Source organism: Podarcis raffonei, chromosome 16, assembly GCF_027172205.1.
Source record: "Podarcis raffonei isolate rPodRaf1 chromosome 16, rPodRaf1.pri, whole genome shotgun sequence".
NCBI classification, from domain to species: Eukaryota; Metazoa; Chordata; class Lepidosauria; order Squamata; family Lacertidae; genus Podarcis; species Podarcis raffonei.
The window spans coordinates 28193937-28212664 of record NC_070617.1 but is presented as its reverse complement, the minus strand read 5'-3'; the positions used below and the strand labels follow the sequence as shown (position 1 = coordinate 28212664).

Below are 18728 nucleotides of genomic sequence, written 5' to 3'. Positions count from 1 at the left end.
GGAAGGTCCAGTTCCTTGCACCAGAGATAAATAGATCAAGCCGCAGATGGTGGAAAAGATCTTGAGATTCTGGAGTAAGAAGAAGAATATTGGACTGGGTTACTGCTTTTTGAACATTCATTGTGACTTGTTTGCAAGGAAATTAAAAAAACAACAACCAGCTATTTATTTATTAACAGAGTTGCCATTTTTCAAAATGTGAAAATCCGGACACAAAAGTTGATGATCATTTTTTGGCAAAGTTGTTGAGCTTTGACCTAGCTATCAAGGAGAATTAAGAACAGAGGGCTGCAATTTATTGCTGAGTTGTGTCAGATGTTTACAGCGAGGCCATTTCTCTAAATGCATTCCCGTGTCTAAAGTAATCTGCTATCACACCACATTCTTGTCAAAAACAGTCTGAGCTCATTCAGGCCCAACTCTGCTCTCAAGGAATTCAGGTTTCATTGTGACAGGGCAGAAGAGAAAAGGTTTTTGTCTCACTTCCCCATCAGAATGTACCACTGTGATACATCCAGCTACCAGTGACCTCCCAGGCACCACAGTAATAAACAGCCTCATCTTCAGCCTGGGTGTTGGAGATGGTTAAAGAGCCAGTGTTCCCGGATTCAGAGCCAGTGAACCGATCTGGGATCCCTTCTCCCCTGTCGCTGGAGCCATACCACACAAAGCGAGGAGCCTGTCCAGGTTTCTGTTGATACCAGCCAAAGCTGAGCCAGCTACCATCACTACTTGCAGAGCAGGAGAGTTTCACAGTTTGGCCCAGGGACACAGACTGGGAGCCTGTTTGAGTCACTGTTGGCTGTGAATTGGCACCTTTTGAAAAAGAAAAAGAAAAGCCTGACTCCCTATCCTCTGTGTTCTCAAATATCACTAGAGCTTTAAGTTTCCATAATAAATAAACACTACAAGTAATTTTGGTTTTATCTCTCAGGTCTACATGAGGTTACCTGTTTGCATCCTTACCTGAACAGTAATTGAGAAGGGCCAGGAAAAACAGAGTCCAGGCCATGGTGAGGGGCTTTCTGAAACACAACACAACTGGCTGGGACCTCACCCTTTGCTTTCTTAAGTCCTCTAGGGTTGGGGAATGTCCCCCTTTATGCAAATGCACCCAGATTTGCATAAATGATTTTTTTTTAAAAAAAAATGAGAATGGGTCTTGTCTTGTACACAGCAAACGTTTCCCACCACGGAAACATGCCTTGTGAAGGATGCAACAGCCTTGCGTCCTTTGGTCCCAGCCTCGCTGGGCTCATTCACATGCCGTGTGTCTCCTCCCCCCCCCCCAGCGGCTATATACATTTTAGAATTATTTTATGTGTTGTAAGCTGCCCAGAGTGGCTGGGGAAACCCAGCCAGATGGGCGGGACATTAATAATAAAATCATCCGCATCCTCATATCATCATCATCATTACGCCCCTGTAGATACATGCTGTAAATTGTCTAATGATCATGTATGTGATATGTGAGAATTGCTCCTTTTTAAAACAGAAGGGGGAGCAGGTGCTCACCCCCTGCTGAGACCCCCCCCCCAATTTGCAACAGCTGCCCTCCGCACCTGACTCTGGCTGGGGTGGAAAGATTAAAGGGGCAGAATCCGAGACCTGGGAGAAGAGTTGGTGGAAGAAGATTGGAAGAAATTTAAAGACTATCTGCAGAAACACTGTAAAATTAATGAATGTTAAAATGATGTTGGATTGAAAATAAGTGGTATTAGCAACAAAGTTAATAAGAATATGCAAAAATGAATTGATAATGGATGAAAATATAGAGTTATAATATGTTAAGTTACAGAGTTAAGATAAACGAAAGAGGGTAAGGATTTGCTGATTTGATTATTTAAATGGGAATACAAAAAGGGGAGGTGTGAGGAGGTCAAGGAAACAAGCTAATGAGTTTAAAGTTATAAAAAACGGATTTGTTTTTAATTCTTTTTTATCTACTCGTTTTTTGTATTTTGTATTTTTATTTTTCCTTTTCCTTTTTTATGTATTTTTGTATGTTTTCTTTTTTTATCTCTTTCTTTCCATATGTTTTCTTTGTATTTTGTAAACCTATGTCTTTGTAAAATCTCAATAAATATTTTATTAAAAAAAAGGAAAGATTAAAGGGGGGAAATTGTTGGTTTGATGTGAATGTTTTTTGGACGAGGGAAAGTTGAGGTTTTATTTATTTTTGTTTATTCATTAATGGGGCTGATGATTGCTTTGTTTATTATTTGAGCGTGTTTTTTTAATAGATGTTATATGAAATATCACTGTGTTGTTAAAACCAGGAATGGGGGGGGGCAGTTAAACGACTCCCCCCAAATCCCAAGTCCCCACCACAGCCTCGAACTAAGGCCAGGTCAATGACACAAGCGCCATACATAGGCAACAGCAAAGAGGCTCAGAAAAGCAGTCTATAAAATTTTAGCAATTAGCGGAGACCATGTATGGAACTCTGACATTCCCATATGGAATCAAATAATTGCCCAAATTCAACAGTTTGGCGGATTTCCTTGGTTCCAAAGGCTGATGACTCCTCTGGAAGAGGGGAATCCAGGGCTCCCCCTGCCTCCAGAATCCCTTAAGCATAAGGTCACGTACTCCTTGCCCCTCCATAAGGTGTGAACTTAGCCTCACAAGAGGAGGTGATCAAGGGCAGCACATACACCAGACAGAAATCCATCCGGATGGAGGAATGAATCCTGATACTTTCAAAGGAGGAGCTCAGGAAAGCCTTGCAGCTAGGGAGATGTGTAAATACTTTTATTGTTCTTTGGGGAAGAGGTTAGTTAAAAGGTGCTGGGAATGGGGAGCTATTGACAGGGGTGGGTGTGATGGGCTCATGTTTCTACACGCCAAACACTCCTACTTTGTGACATATTTGTGATGTTTCGATGATGCTGTTGGATAATGTATTATGGGAAATGGGGAGGGGTCTTAAAAGTTCACGCAACCCCATGCTCAGGGTTCCTACTCTGTGTGTGTTTGAACCTTCTTGCAAGAAATAAAGATCAGGTCCACTGACTGCTATTTGCTTCTTTAACTTGACTGGAGAATCCTTCTTTTGCTGGCCGGGGAGACCCATGAGGACTGGCACCCCAATGAACTGGGCAGCGGAGTCAATTCACACCCCAAATATTTTCACCACTACTTCTAGAGCAGGCGAGTTTCACAGTTTCACCCGGGGACACAGACTGGGAGCCTGTCTGAGTCACTGTTGGCTGTGAATTGGCACCTTTTGAAAAAGAAAAAGAAAAGCATGACTCTCCATCCTCTGTCTTCTCAAATATCACTGGAGCTTTAAGTTTCCATAATAAATAAACACAATAAATAAATATATATTATAGTTTATTGTGTTGTTGGCTCCACGGCAAAAGAGATGTTATTCCTTCCCATCCTTACCTGAGCAGTAACTGAGAAGGGCCAGAAAAAGCAGAGTCCAGGCCATGGTGAGCTCTCTTATCCAAACAGGCAACTGGCTGGAACCTCAGCTTTTCGCTTCTTAAATGGCCTGGAGCTGATGAATGGCCACTTCATGCAAATCCAGACTGTGCTCATTGGCTCTGCTAGAACTGCATGTCTCTGTTTGGAATGCATGATTAAGTAGGTCAACCAGATGCAATAGGACTGATTTGAGGAGAGAGAGAAAGAGAGAGAGAGAGAGAGAGAGAGAGAGAGAGAGAGAGGACCTGAAGTAGGATGATTTGCCATGATCAAGGCAGATTGGGACTGTCACTCACGAGAAAAGAGAAAGAGATGGGCTCACAGCTTAGTGCTAAAGGACACAAAATGTGCATGCACAAGACACAGTCCCTGGCACCTCCAATTTAAAAAGGAATCAGGTAGTAAATGATGGGTTAATGCCCCTTTCGAGATGCTGGCATCAGAATAAGAACCCTGGAAAATGGATTGATTTTTGTTCTGATTTAGTTGCAGGGAGGTTAGATGGCATTGTGTCAAAGAAATGTTCTCCCACACTTTCCCCACTCTCTTGGGGCCCCCAAAATTTTTAAAAGGAAATTCTGCATGTGCAAATGGCTTTAGATACCTATTAGGTTCATAAATTACCATATAGCATATACTCAACACAAAAAAACAGTGACAATTTGTTGTTGACGAAGGACAGCTGGACATATAAAGGGCCCCATTACCTTCAGTAGCTTAGGGCCCCATCAAACCTAAATCTAGCCCTGCTTGAGTTCCATGCATGAGTAACAGCCAAATAAACTGCTCATCTGTTACTGAACTCTGTCTTCATACTGCAGGTGCAAGGACATCTGGGGACTCCAGAAATGAATTATGTCAAAGGTAGATAAACTGAAGCAATGTCTCCCCTTGTGTCTAAAGCTCAGATTATCACCAAGGATGTATATAATGTTGCAGAATAAAATATCTTTTTTAAAAAATCAGATTTACCAGAGTAGAACTGAAGATTTCTTTTTAAGCAAGCTTATCATAAAGGAAGCAGTTTTCAGTCAAATATCAGGTTGGACTCTTTGCTCTGCAGTCACCTCCCCTTTCACTCTATGATGTGCATGAAAAGGTATCCTTGAATGCCTCTTTCAAACACCATTGCCAAGCACTCCTTGGGAATCGGAGGAAATTATGAATGGATACATTTTGAGTATCCTGGCTAGAACACTGTCACCAGTTCTCTTCCTGGACCTGATTTTGTGCTGTGTTTCTGCATGTAAAAGGTAAAAGTAAAGGACCCCTGGACGGTTAAGTCCAGTCAAAGGCGACTATGAGGTTGTGGTGCTCATCTCACTTTCAGGCCAAGGGAACTGGCGTTTGTCTGCAGAGAGCTTTCCGGGTCATGTGGCCAGCAGGACTAAACTGCTTCTGGCACAACAGGACACTGTGATGGAAAACAGAGCGCACGGAAATGCCGTTTACCTTCATGCCACAGTGGTACCTATCTATCTACTTTCACTGGCGTGCTTTTGATCTGCTAGGTTGGCAGGTGCTGGGACAGAGCAACGGGAGCTCACCCCGTTGGTGGGATTCGAACCGCTGACCTTCTGAGTTGCAAGCCCAAGAGACTCAGTGGTTTGGATGACAGCACCACCCATTGGTCAGTGGGATGTAATGGTTTTTCCTTCTCCACCCCAGAGAGCAGCAGGGAAGGCTGGCCAGACCACGAGGCACACACAGCTCCACCCTCCAATCTTTGGCCAGCACTCCCTGCCACCCTCTGCATCTGCTGCCTGGACCCTCTGCCAAATCCTGGGATCAAAGCTCAGGAGAGGAGGGGTGAAGATGGACAGGAGCTCAGAAGAATATAATTCCCAGGTGTAAGGGGGGAAAATGTTATTTATGTATGCTACTACTGTGGCCCGTGTTTTGTTAGCCCCCAAAAATGAAAAATAAGAGAGATTCCAACTAAAGAAGAATGGCTACTTAAACTGATGGAATATGCGAACATATAGAATAAGAGAGCAAGAGGAAAATACTTTTAAAGAAGACTGGAAAATGTTGCTTGAATACACGGGGGGAAATTGTGTACACTCGAAAACTTTGGCAGCATTAAGATAAATTCAACAGTGTAAATAAGTATTGATGGATGTAACAATGGAATACTGAAGGGTTTAGTTTATGTAAAATAGATAAAACATTTTGGCACCTGATTGCATTAAATGTTGACAGGGAATGGGAGCAAAAATAAGGGTTTATTCTTCTTCTTTTTCCCCCACCATGTGCACCGGGTGTGGGGAACCTTTGGCCCTATCTACAGCAGGGGTCAGCAACCTTTTTCAGCATTGGGCCGGTCCACTGTCCCTCAGACCTTATGGGGGACAGGACTGTATTTTGGGGGGGGGGGGATGAATGAATTCCTATGCCCCATAAATAACCCAGAGATGCATTTTAAATAAAAGGACCCATTCTACTCATGCGAAAACAACAGGCAGGCCCCACAAATAACCCAGAGATGCATTGTAAATAAAAGGACACATTCTACTCATGTAAAAACACGCTGATTCCTGGAGCGCCCGTGGGCCGGATTGAGAAGGCGATTGGGCTGCATACAGCCCAAGGGCCTTAGGTTGCCTGCCCCTGATCTACAGTACCCAGCAATGCTGGCTAAGCTGTCTGGGGTGGGGCTGATGGGACTCACAGTTCAGTAACACCTGCAGCACCAAGTGTGCCCCCTTTGGTCAGCCCAGTGTCTAATATTCTAGATTAGAGACGCAGAATATTAGCACCTGAATGAGTTGGAAGGCACAAGAGATTTACTCAGAAATAAAGAGCATTCTTCCATTTCACTTCACACCGCAGTTGCAGGAAGTTTATGTGGTCATATAATTTTTGCTAAATCTGGTATAAGTGGACCTACATCGCCCCCTACAGATTAAAGAAAAGACTGCAGAGTTTGCAGCTCTATCAAGAGCCAGACACACTGAGGTTTCCATGGCAAAGTTTCTCAGGGCTGGAGGTGAGTGGTAAGATTTCCCCACACAACTCACTTCGAAATTTATATATATAAGACCCTGGCCAATTTCCAAGTGGGTTGTAAATAATTTAAAATACTCATTTTACATCCTTAAGATATCAATGACTTCCCTTCTTCTCTTTCCATGGTTCATTTTACATATCATAAATACCTGCATATTTTACAAAAACTATACCGTTCAGTATTCCATTATTGCATCCATCAAAACTTGTTTACACTGCTGAATTTATTTAAATGCTGCCAACATTTTTAGCTGTGCACAATTATTCCCCATATATTCAATAAACGTTTTCCAATCTTCTTTAAATGTATGCTCTTCTTGTTCTCTTTGTTAAGTCTGCGAGTTGTGAATATGAAAATGCCTAGAGTATTAAGCTTAGGTGCTTAATAATTTTTCTTCCTATTGTAGTAATTCTAACGTGTTGTGCTATTTGCTGCACGTTTCATTGTATTTTCATTGCTTGTTTCATTTCCTACATATTGCCTTTTATTGCATTACAATGTGAATTTCCAAATAAATAAAAGAAACAATTAGAATACATTTAAAGACCATGTTGACTCTAACAGGAAGCTGGGTGGGACCTGACACTTTCCTTTCTTATATCTCCCCAGGGCTGATGAATGGTCCTTTCATGGGCATCCCATGTTCATTGGCTCTGTTAGAACTTTGTCTCTCTTCTGAGAATACAAAATGCAATATCAAAATGAGATGCAATATAATACTTTAGCAGAAAGGAGATTTAAAAATAGTATTAGTGATGGTACTTGTCTGGTAGAAGATGACCTTAAGGAAGAAGCAGGATAATTCTTCCTTATCAAGGCTGATGGGGACTATATCTCAAGGAAAGAGGGATAAAGGGGTATGGAAGTTTAATGGCAAAGAATGTGACTTGCATGTGGAAGGTCCAGTTCCTTGCACCAGAGATCAATAGATCAAGCAGCAGATGGTGGGAAAGATCTTGAGATTCTGGAGTAAGAAGAAGAATATTGGACTGGGTTACTGCTTTTTGAACATTCATTGTGACTTGTTTGCAAGGAAATTAAAAAACGACAACCCAGCTATTTATTTATTAACAGAGTTGCCATTTTTCAAAATGTGAAAATCCGGACACAAAAGTTGATGATCATTTTTTGGCAAAGTTGTTGAGCTTTGACCTAGCCATCAATGAGAATTAAGAACAGAGGGCTGCAATTTATTGCTGAGTTGTGTCAGATGTTTACGGTGAGGCCATTTCTCTAAATGCATTCCGGTGTCCAAAATAATCTGATATCATACTACATTCTTGTCAAAAACAGTCTGAGTTCATTCAGGCCCAACTCTGCTTTTGAGGAATTCAGGTTTCATTGTGACAGGGCAGAAGAGAAAAGGTTTTTGTCTCAGTTCCCCATCAGAATGTACCACTGTGATACTTCGAGCTACCAGTGAACTCCCAGGCACCACAGTAATAAACGGCCTCATCTTCAGCCTGGGTGTTGGAGATGGTTAAAGAGCCAGTATTCCCAGATTCAGAGCCAGTGAACCGATCTGGGATCCCTTCTCCCCTGTCGCTGGAGCCATACCACACAAAGCGAGGAGCCTGTCCAGGTTTCTGTTGATACCAGTGAAAGTAGCCCCAGCTACCATCACTACTTGCAGAGCAGGCGAGTTTCACAGTTTGGCCCAGGGACACAGACTGGGAGCCTGTCTGAGTCACTGTTGGCTGTGAATTGGCACCTTTTGAAAAAGAAAAAGAAAAGCATGACTCCCTATCCTCTGTGTTCTCAAATATCACTGGAGCTTTAAGTTTCCATAATAAATAAACACTACAAGTAATTTTGGTTTTATCTCTCAGGTCTACATAAGGTTACCTGTTTGCATCCTTACCTGAACAGTAACTGAGAAGGGCCAGAAAAAACAGAGTCCAGGCCATGGTGAGGGGCTTTCCGAAACACAAAAGCAACTGGCTAGGACCTCACCCTTTGCTTTCTTAAGTCCTCTAGGGTTGGGGAATGTCCCCCTTTATGCAAATGCACCCAGATTTGCATAAATGATTTTTTTTAAAAAATGAGAATGGGTCTTGTCTTGTACACAGCAAACGTTTCCCACCACGGAAACATGCCTTGTGAAGGATGCAACAGCCTTGCGTCCTTTGGTCCCAGCCTCGCCTTTGAGAGGCTGGGCTCATTCACATGCCGTGTGTCTCCTCCCCCCCCCCCAGCGGCTATATACATTTTAGAATTATTTTATGTGTTGTAAGCTGCCCAGAGTGGCTGGGGAAACCCAGCCAGATGGGCGGGACATTAATAATAAAATCATCCGCATCCTCATATCATCATTACGCCCCTGTAGATACATGCTGTAAATTGTCTAATGATCATGTATGTGATATGTGAGAATTGCTCCTTTTTAAAACAGAAGGGGGAGCAGGTGCTCACCCCCTGCTGAGACCCCCCCCCCCCAATTTGCAACAGCTGCCCTCCGCACCTGACTCTGGCTGGGGTGGAAAGATTAAGGGGGGGGGAATTGTTGGTTTGATGTGAATGTTTTTTGGACGAGGGAAAGTTGAGGTTTTATTTATTTTTGTTTATTCATTAATGGGGCTGATGATTGCTTTGTTTATTATTTGAGCTTGTTTTTTAATAGATGTTATATGAAATATCACTGTGTTGTTAAAACCAGGAATGGGGGGGGCAGTTAAACGACTCCCCCCAAATCCCAAATCCCCACCACAGCCTCGAACTAAGGCCAGGTCAATGACACAAGCGCCATACAACAGCAAAGAGGCTCAGAAAAGCAGTCTATAAAATTGTAGCAATTAGCGGAGACCATGTATGGAACTCTGACATTCCCATATGGAATCAAATAATCACCCAAATTCAACAGTTTGGCGGATTTCCTTGGTTCCAAAGGCTGATGACTCCTCTGGAAGAGGGGAATCCAGGGCTCCCCCTGCCTCCAGAATCCCTTAAGCATAAGGTCACGTACTCCTTGCCCCTCCATAAGGTGTGAACTTAGCCTCACAAGAGGAGGTGATCAAGGGCAGCACATACCCCAGACAGAAATCCATCCGGATGGAGGAATGAATTCTGATACTTTCAAAGGAGGAGCTCAGGAAAGCCTTGCAGCTAGGGAGATGTGTAAATACTTTTATTGTTCTTTGGGGAAGAGGTTAGTTAAAAGGTGCTGGGAATGGGGAGCTATTGACAGGGGTGGGTGTGATGGGCTCATGTTTCTACACGCCAAACACTCCTACTTTGTGACATATTTGTGATGTTTCGATGATGCTGTTGGATAATGTATTATGGGAAATGGGGAGGGGTCTTAAAAGTTCACGTAACCCCATGCTCAGGGTTCCTACTCTGTGTGTTTGAACCTTCTTGCAAGAAATAAAGATCAGGTTGTGCTGGCCCCGGGGGGAAGGTTACCGTTGGCGTAGTCAAAGTCCGGTCCTGGGTCACTAGCCTGGAAACAGTTCACAAGGAGCGGGGCAAGGTCCGAAGCAGGAAGCCGGGCAGGGACAGGAACACTGGAGGGTCAGGTCTGGGTCCGGGCAGAAACAGGAACTCAACAACGACGTTGCTCCCGCAACCTGGGACCGGGCTGACTGGCCTTTATCTTCTCTGAGGCCAGGGGCGGTCCCGGCCCCCAGGAGACCCGCCTCTCCTGGCCTTAAGGCGAGCACTCCTCCTGGGAGAAACCAGTTCCCTTCGCCACTCTGCCCTGAGCCTCTGCAGTTCAGGAGAGGCTGAAGGGTTACTGGGCCCAGGGGGAGACTCACCTGTAGGCACTGAGTCCTCAACCACCTCTGGAGCCAGAGTGGATTCACCTGGTGCCTGCTCCTGAGGATCTGGCACAGGTGCAGGCGCTTCAGAATCAAGGCCCTGCCCCAGTTCAGCTGGCCCTGGAGGCGGGGACTCCTGTGCAGGCTGGGATTCCTCCGGTTCAGCCTCTGAATCGGATTCCCAGGCCATCACACCATCACCCCTCCCAGGCCCCCCCCTCAATCGAGGGTCTGGACCCGGCTTGCTAGGGTACGCCGCATGGAAATCTCGGAGGCAGGCAGGCACGTGGACGTTGGCTGCTGGTTCCCAGGAACGGTCCTCAGGTCCATACCCCTTCCAGTCTATGAGATACTGCAGCTTTCCCCTGCGGTATTGGGAGTCCAGAATGCGTTCCACCTCGTACTCAGGCTCCCCCTGAACCAAAACTGGCTCCGGTCGGGGATGGTTTGGGTGGAACTCGTCGGGTGGGGCCACTGGACTCAGAAGGGACCTGTGGAATACCGGGTGAACCTTCAGGGTTGCGGGCAACTGGAGACAGAATGCCACAGGCGAGACCTGGTCCACGATGGGAAACGGGCCGGTGAAACGGGCATCCAGCTTCCGCGAAGGTCGAGAGGGGTGGAGGTGGCGAGTGGAGAGCCATACCAGGTCACCGACGTGGAATTCCGGCCCTTCAGAATCAAGGCCCTGCCCCAGTTCAGCCGGCCCTGGAGGCGGGGACTCCTGTGCAGGCTGGGATTCCTCCGGTTCAGCCTCTGAATCAGATTCCCAGGCCATCACACAGGTCCACTGACTGCTATTTGCTTCTTTAACTTGACTGGAGAATCCTTCTTTTGCTGGCCGGGGAGACCCATGAGGACTGGCACCCCAATGAACTGGGTAAATTCACACCCCAAAATTTTTCCTTATCAGCATTAATGTATCATATGATTCGCCCTACTTTCCCCCACCCCAAGGTGTTGTGTGTTGTGTATCTTTTTGCTGTCTCTTGGAGATCTTCAGATGACAAGTGAGTAATCAATGAAATGAAGGAGCAAAATGGGAATAAGAAAAGATCCATCAAGATTTTGGGGAAAATTCCTTTTCTAATGGGGGTACAGATTGCTGGTGCAGTTGGTGGGTGGGTGGTCCTGCCATTGAAATGTGTCAGAGCCCAGATGGCCTCACTGAGCCTTACAAATCTAGATATCAAAATTTTTCTGGCACAGATGAATGAAGCTCCAGGGATCTAGTCCGTTCTGCACTCTGGGGAGGAAGAGAACAGGTTTTTGTCTCAGTTCCCCATTAAGTTGTATCACTGTGAAACATGATACTACCGGTGTGCTCCCAGTCAACACAGAAATAAACGGCCTCATCTTCAGCCTGGATGTTGGAGATAGTTAAATAGCCAGTGTTCCCAGAGGAAGAGCCTGTGAACCGGTCCGGGATCCCTTCTCCCCTCTTGTCGGCACCATAGAGCACAAAACGAGGAGCGTCTCTGGGCTTCTGTTGATACCAGTAAAAGCTGTCCAAGCTCCCACTACTTTTGGAGCAGGGGAGTTTAGTCGTCTGGCCCAGCGACACAGATTGGGAGTCTGGCTGAATGACCGCTGGCTGTGAATGGACACCTTTACAGAAACAGACAGAAAAAGACAGAGAAACTTTCCTCTTTATCATTTGTCCCCTCCAGCATCACAACAGACTGTGTGGACTCATGGCTGGTTGGTTGGTTGGTTGGTTGGGTGTGTAAGTCCTACCATATTATTTATTTGTTTAAAAATCTTCATACCCCACTATTCAGGAAAAAACATATCACAGCAGTCTGCAACAATCAGATGTAAATCATACAGTAAAAACATAAACATTTAATATCAGAGATCAGCTAACTATTAGAGGAGGATATTTTCTTAATTGTCAGCGTAAGATGGCAGTCACAGAGAAGTGAGTGCAAAGCCCTTTGGCTCGAGACTTTGAAAGATCTTAAGGCACAGAGAAAATGAGCTCTTCATTCTTCACTCCAGAGTGGAAGATCAAAGGTTTCTGTCTCAGTTTCCCATCAGATTGGACCACCGTGAAACATGTTGCTGTCATACTTCCAGGCACCACAGTAATAAACTACCTCATCTTCAGCCTGGATGTTGGAGATGGTTAAATAACCAGTGCTGCCAGAGACTGAACCAGTGAATCGGTCTGGGATCCCTTCTCCCCAGGTGCTGGTACCAGCAAACACAAAGTGAGGAACCTGCCCAGGTATCTGTTGATTCCAGTGAAACCTGCTCCAGCTATCACCACTATTTTGAGAGCAGGAGAGTTTCACAGTTTCACCCGGGGACACAGACTGGGAGACTGGCTGAGTCAAGGCTGGCTGTGAAGTGACACCTTGCAAAAAAGGAAAATCAAATACTTTGATCCTCTGTGCTCCCCAATACTGCAGGAGCAATATGTTTCTTTGATAACCGTCTTAGATTTTTCTTCTTCTTCTTTCTCTTGCACTTACCTAAGATTATCTATTTGCCTCCTTACCTGAACAGTAATTGAGAAGAGCCAGGAAAAGCAGAGCTGGGGCCATGGTGAACTCTCCAAAGGAGGGAGGTTTTCTGAGTCAAATGGGGAACTGGCTGGGACTTCGCCATTCCCTTGCTTAAATCCCCTAGAGCTGAGGATTCATGCAAATCCATTCCTGTGCCTTCATTGGCTTTGCTACTCGGAATGCAAATGTGCAATAATAAAGTCCAAAATAGATCTGTATTAAGGAGCTGTTAAAAAAATACCCTGAAAGAGCCAATCTTTCATGGGGAATATGTGTGAAGTATAGTCCCCAAATGCCAAGACCATCATCAAAACCCTTAAGCTTCTCACTTTGTCATGCAGAGTCTCAAATTCCCATCTTTGTTGCCATAGGCTAACTGGGAATGCCTTCACTGGAAATGGGGGAAGAGAGAGTTAAGAAGTGAGGGCTGCAATTTATTGGTGAGCTGTGCCAGATATTTACGGTGACGCCATTTCTCTCAATGCATTCCTGTGTCTAAATAATCTGATATCACTCTACATTCTTGTCAAAAACAGTCTGAGCAGATTCAGCCCAACTCTGCTCTTGAGGAACTCAGGTTTCATTGAGGCAGGGCAGAAGAGAAAAGGTTTTTGTCTCAGTTCCCCATCAGATTGTATCACTGGGGAACTTGTCACCACCGGTGCCCTCCCAGGCACCACAGAAATAAACTGCTTCATCTTCAGCCTGGATGTTGGAGATGGTTAAAGAGCCAGTGTTCCCGGATTGAGAGCCAGTGAACTGATCTGGGATCCCTTCTCCCCTGGTGCTGGAGCCATACCACACAAAGCGAGGAGCCTGCACAGGTTTCTGTTGATACCAGTGAAAGCTGTACCAGCTACCATCACTACTTGCAGAGCAGGCGACTTTCACAGTTTGGCCCAGGGGCACAGACTGGGAGCCTGTCTGAGTCACTGTTGGCTGTGAATTGGCACCTTTTGAAAAAGAAAAAGAAAAGCATGACTCTCCATCCTCTGTCTTCTCAAATATCACTGGAGCTTTAAGTTTCCATAATAAATAAACATAATAAATGAATATATATTATAGTTTATTGTGTTGTTGGCTCCACGGCAAAAGAGATGTTATTCCTTCCCATCCTTACCTGAGCAGTAACTGAGAAGGGCCAGAAAAAGCAGAGTCCAGGCCATGGTGAGCTCTCTTATCCAAACAGGCAACTGGCTGGAACCTCAGCCTTTCGCTTCTTAAATGGCCTGGAGCTGATGAACGGCCACTTCATGCAAATCCAAACTGTGCTCATTGGCTCTGCTAGAACAGCATGTCTGTATTTGGAATGCATGATTAAGTAGGTCAACCAGACGCAACAGGACTGATTTGAGGAGAGAGAGAGAGAGAGAGAGAGAGAGAGAGAGAGAGGACCTGAAGTAGAAGTAGGATGATTTGCCATGATCAAGGCAGATTGGGACTGTCACTCACGGGAAGAGAGAAAGAGATGGGCTCACAGCTTAGTGGTAAAGGACATGAAATGTGCATGCACAAGACACAGTCCCTGGCACCTCCAATTTAAAAAGGAATCAGGTAGTAAATGATGGGGAAATGCCCCTTTCGAGATGCTGGCATCAGAATAAGAATCCTGGAAAATGGATTGATTTTTGTTCTGATTTAGTTGCAGGGAGGTTAGATGGCATTGTGTCAAAGAAATGTTCTCCCACACTTTCCAGTACATTGTCCCATCCCTTTCCTTCTTCCAAATATCAACATTTGGGGAAAAGCTGGTTTCCTGCACAAGTCCTCCAACACAATTTTAAGTGGGCCACCTGGATTTGCCAGTATGTGATGGAATCTCACCTGAAAATGAGGACAGGCTGGAATAGCCTTTAAGGAAAAAACCGATGGACCTACTATAATGCAGATTCTTCTGATCCAAGGGAGGAGGGGTGTTTTACATCAATATATCTTCTCACATCCGGAAATGTGAATTCTAGGCAGAAACAATTGACCTTTTCTCCTCAAGAAAATGTTAGGGGAAACCCAGATGTATGGCAACAAGCAGCAGAAACAGTTCCAAAAGCTCACAAGAACTATTTTTGGGGAGGTTCTAATATAATGTTTTTTCCCATGTATTAGATGAGGTTTTTTGACTCAGAAATCATGTCAAAAAACTGGGGTCATCCTATACACGGATAGTGGCATGGGGGGTGGGCTGCGTGTCCATCAGTCAGCTGGTTGGCGGCCCATGCTCTAGGGAGTGATTCCGGAGGGAGCGGCTGCCCACTTTGCCAACCCCCAGCAACAGCCCATCTCCCCTCATTTTCATTATATTTAATCCCCCAAAACAGGGTCTTATACATGAAAAAAATCTGGTATATAAAATTTTATTTTCCATTTTCACATTTTACAATTACCGTATTTTTTGCACCATAACACTCACTTTTTTCCTCCTAGAAAGTAAGGGGAAATGTCTGTGTGTGTTATGGAGGGAATGCCTACGGGTGGCATGCCTACGGATGTTCCTCCTCTAAAAACTATGTGTGTGTTATGGTCGGGTGCGTGTTATAGAGCGAAAAATACGGTATTTTAACAACAAAAATAAATCTGTGCAAAATCAATCTGGATTTTCTTCAACTTTGCTCCCCCCACCCTGGTGGTTACTTATTTTGCCTTTATAATCCCTTTTAATTGTTTCTTACTGCACATGTTTGTGCCAGTCCTGCTAATGTTTTTAATACATCTTCATATATTCAACCATTTCCCCCCATTCTGTTCTAAAAAGTCTGTCATCTTGTTCTCTTATTCTTCTGGTAAGTTTCGCCATTTCTGCGTACTCCATCAATTTTAGTTTGGATTTGATATCCCGCTCTATCACTACCCGAAGGAGTCTCAAAGCGGCTAACATTCTCCTTTCCCTTCCTCCCCCACAACAAACACTCTGTGAGGTGAGTGGGGCTGAGAGAGGGCATGTGGAGGAACAGAGACGCAAACCCGGTTCCCCAGATTACGAGTCTATCGCTCTTAACCACTACACCACAGTGGCTCTCTAGTTGCCAGTCATATTTCATTGGAACTGTTTCTTCTTTCCATTTCTGGGCGTACACCATTCGGGCAGCTGTAGTAGCATACATAAATGTATTTTTTTAACCCCAAGAGTATTATAAGGCAGACAAAGTTGTGTGCAGGCACTTGAGTTCAGTGCCGGATTTACGTACAGTATAAGCTAAACAAGCTATAGCTTAGGGCCCCACTCTCTTGGGGCCCCCCCAAAACAATTAAAGGAAATTCTGCATGTGCAAATGGCTTTAGATACCTATTAGGTTCAAAAATTACCATATAGCATACCGGTATATTCAATACAAAAAACAGTGACAATTTGTTGTTGACGAAGGACAGCTGGACATATAAAGGGCCCCATTACCTTCAGTAGCTTAGGGCCCCATCAAACCTAAATCTAGCCCTCTTGAGTTCCAAACGGCTCATCTGTTACAAAACTCTGTCTTCATACTGCAGGTGCAAGGACATCTGGGGACTCCAGAAATGAATTATGTCAAAGGTAGATAAACTGAAGCAACGTCTCCCCTTGTGTCTAAAGCTCAGAGTATCACCAAGGATGTATATAATGTTGCAGAATAAAATACCTTTTAAAAAAACAACAAACAGATTTACCAGAGTAGAACTGAAGATTTCTTTTTAAGCAAGCTCATCATAAAGGAAGCAGTTTTCAGTCAAATATCAGGTTGGACTCTTTGCTCTGCAGTCACCTCCCCTTTCACTCTATGATGTGCATGAAAAGGTATCCTTGATTGCTTCTTTCAAACACCATTGCCAAGCACTCCTTGGGAATCGGAGGAAATTATGAATGGATACGTTTTGAGTATCCTGGCTAGAACACTGTCACCAGTTCTCTTCCTGGACCTGATTTTGTGCTGTGTTTCTGCATGTAAAAGGTAAAAGTAAAGGACCCCTGGACGGTTAAGTCCAGTCAAAGGCGACTATGAGGTTGTGGTGCTCATCTCACTTTCAGGCCAAGGGAACCGCTTCTGGCACAACAGGACACTGTGATGGAAAACAGAGCGCACGGAAATGCCGTTTACCTTCATGCCACAGTGGTACCTATCTATCTACTTTCACTGGCGTGCTTTTGATCTGCTAGGTTGGCAGGTGCTGGGACAGAGCAACGGGAGCTCACCCCGTTGGGGGGATTCGAACCGCTGACCTTCTGAGTTGCAAGCCCAAGAGACTCAGTGGTTTGGATGACAGCACCACCCATTGGTCGGTGGGATGTAATGGTTTTTCCTTCTCCACCCCAAAGAGCAGCAGTGAAGGCTGGCCAGACCACGAGGCACACACAGCTCCACCCTCCAATCTTTGGCCAGCACTCCCTGCCACCCTCTGCATCTGCTGCCTGGACCCTCTGCCAAATCCTGGGATCAAAGCTCAGGAGAGGAGGGGTGAAGATGGACAGGAGCTCAGAAGAATATAATTCCCAGGTGTAAGGGGGGGAAATGTTATTTATGTATGCTACTACTGCGGCCCGTGTTTTGTTAGCCCCCAAAAATGAAAAATAAGAGAGATTCCAACTAAAGAAGAATGGCTACTTAAACTGATGGAATATGCGAACATATAGAATAAGAGAGCAAGAGGAAAATACTTTTAAAGAAGACTGGAAAATGTTGCTTGAATACACGGGGGGAAATTGTGTACACTCGAAAACTTTGGCAGCATTAAGATAAATTCAACAGTGTAAATAAGTATTGATGGATGTAACAATGGAATACTGAAGGGTTTAGTTTATGTAAAATAGATAAAACATTTTGGCACCTGATTGCATTAAATGTTGACAGGGAATGGGAGCAAAAATAAGGGTTTATTCTTCTTCTTTTTCCCCCACCATGTGCACCGGGTGTGGGGAACCTTTGGCCCTATCTACAGCAGGGGTCAGCAACCTTTTTCAGCATTGGGCCGGTTCACTGTCCCTCAGACCTTATGGGGGACAGGACTGTATTTTGGGGGAGGGATGAATGAATTCCTATGCCCCATAAATAACCCAGAGATGCATTTTAAATAAAAGGATCCATTCTACTCATGCAAAAACAACAGGCAGGCCCCACAAATAACCCAGAGATGCATTGTAAATAAAAGGACACATTCTACTCATGTAAAAACACGCTGATTCCTGGAGCGCCCGTGGGCCGGATTGAGAAGGCGATTGGGCTGCATCCAGCCCAAGGGCCTTAGGTTGCCTGCCCCTGATCTACAGTACCCAGCAATGCTGACTAAGCTGTCTGGGAGGGGGCTGATGGGACTCGCAGTTCAGTAACACCTGGAGCACCAAGTGTGCCCCCTTTGGTCAGCCCAGTGTCTCATATTCTAGGTTAGAGTCGCTGAACATTAGCACCTGAATGAGTTGGAAGGCACAGGAGATTTACTCACAAATAAAGAGCATTCTTCCTTTTCACTTCACACCGCAGTTGCAGGAAGTTTATGTGGTGGTATAATTTTTGCTAAATCTGGTATAAGTGGACCGACATCGCCTCCTACAGATTAAAGGAAGGACTGCAGAGTTTGCAGCTCTATCAACAGCCCGACACACTGAGATTTCCATGGCAAAGTTTCTCAGGGCTGGAGATGAGTGGTAAGATTTCCCCACACAACTCACTTCGAAATATATACATATAAGACCCTGGGCAATTTCCAAGTGGGTTGTGAATAATTTAAAATACTCCTTTTACATCCTTAAGATATCAATGACTTCCCTTCTTCTCTTTCCATGGTTCATTTTACATATCATAAATACCTGCATATTTTACAAAAACTATACCGTTCAGTATTCCATTATTGCATCCATCAAAACTTGTTTACACTGCTGAATTTATTTAAATGCTGCCAACATTTTTAGCTGTGCACAATTATTCCCCATATATTCAATAAACGTTTTCCAATCTTCTTTAAATGTATGCTCTTCTTGTTCTCTTTGTTAAGTCTGCGAGTTGTGAATATGAAATTGCCTAGAGTATTAAGCTTAGGTGCTTAATAATTTTTCTT

At 44.6% G+C, this 18728-nt stretch overlaps 3 protein-coding genes across 4 annotated transcripts in view; all 3 read right to left on the bottom strand.

The window, feature by feature from the left end:
- Positions 1–12752, bottom strand: part of LOC128404208 (immunoglobulin lambda-1 light chain-like) — a 94136-nt gene extending 81384 nt beyond the window's left edge. Inside the window, exons 1-2 of the mRNA XM_053369685.1 lie at positions 12707–12752; positions 11540–11811 (exon numbers count right to left, since the gene is read on the bottom strand). Coding sequence (XP_053225660.1) covers positions 11540–11811; positions 12707–12752 — 318 coding nt within the window. The remainder of the gene's footprint in view (positions 1–11539; positions 11812–12706) is intronic.
- LOC128404187 (immunoglobulin lambda-1 light chain-like) overlaps positions 1–18728 on the bottom strand; it is a 236029-nt gene that overhangs the window by 91535 nt on the left and 125766 nt on the right. The window lies entirely within an intron of this gene.
- The window catches only part of LOC128404184 (immunoglobulin lambda-1 light chain-like), a 222292-nt gene that overhangs the window by 138254 nt on the left and 65310 nt on the right, over positions 1–18728 (bottom strand). The gene's annotated exons all lie outside the window — the stretch shown is intronic.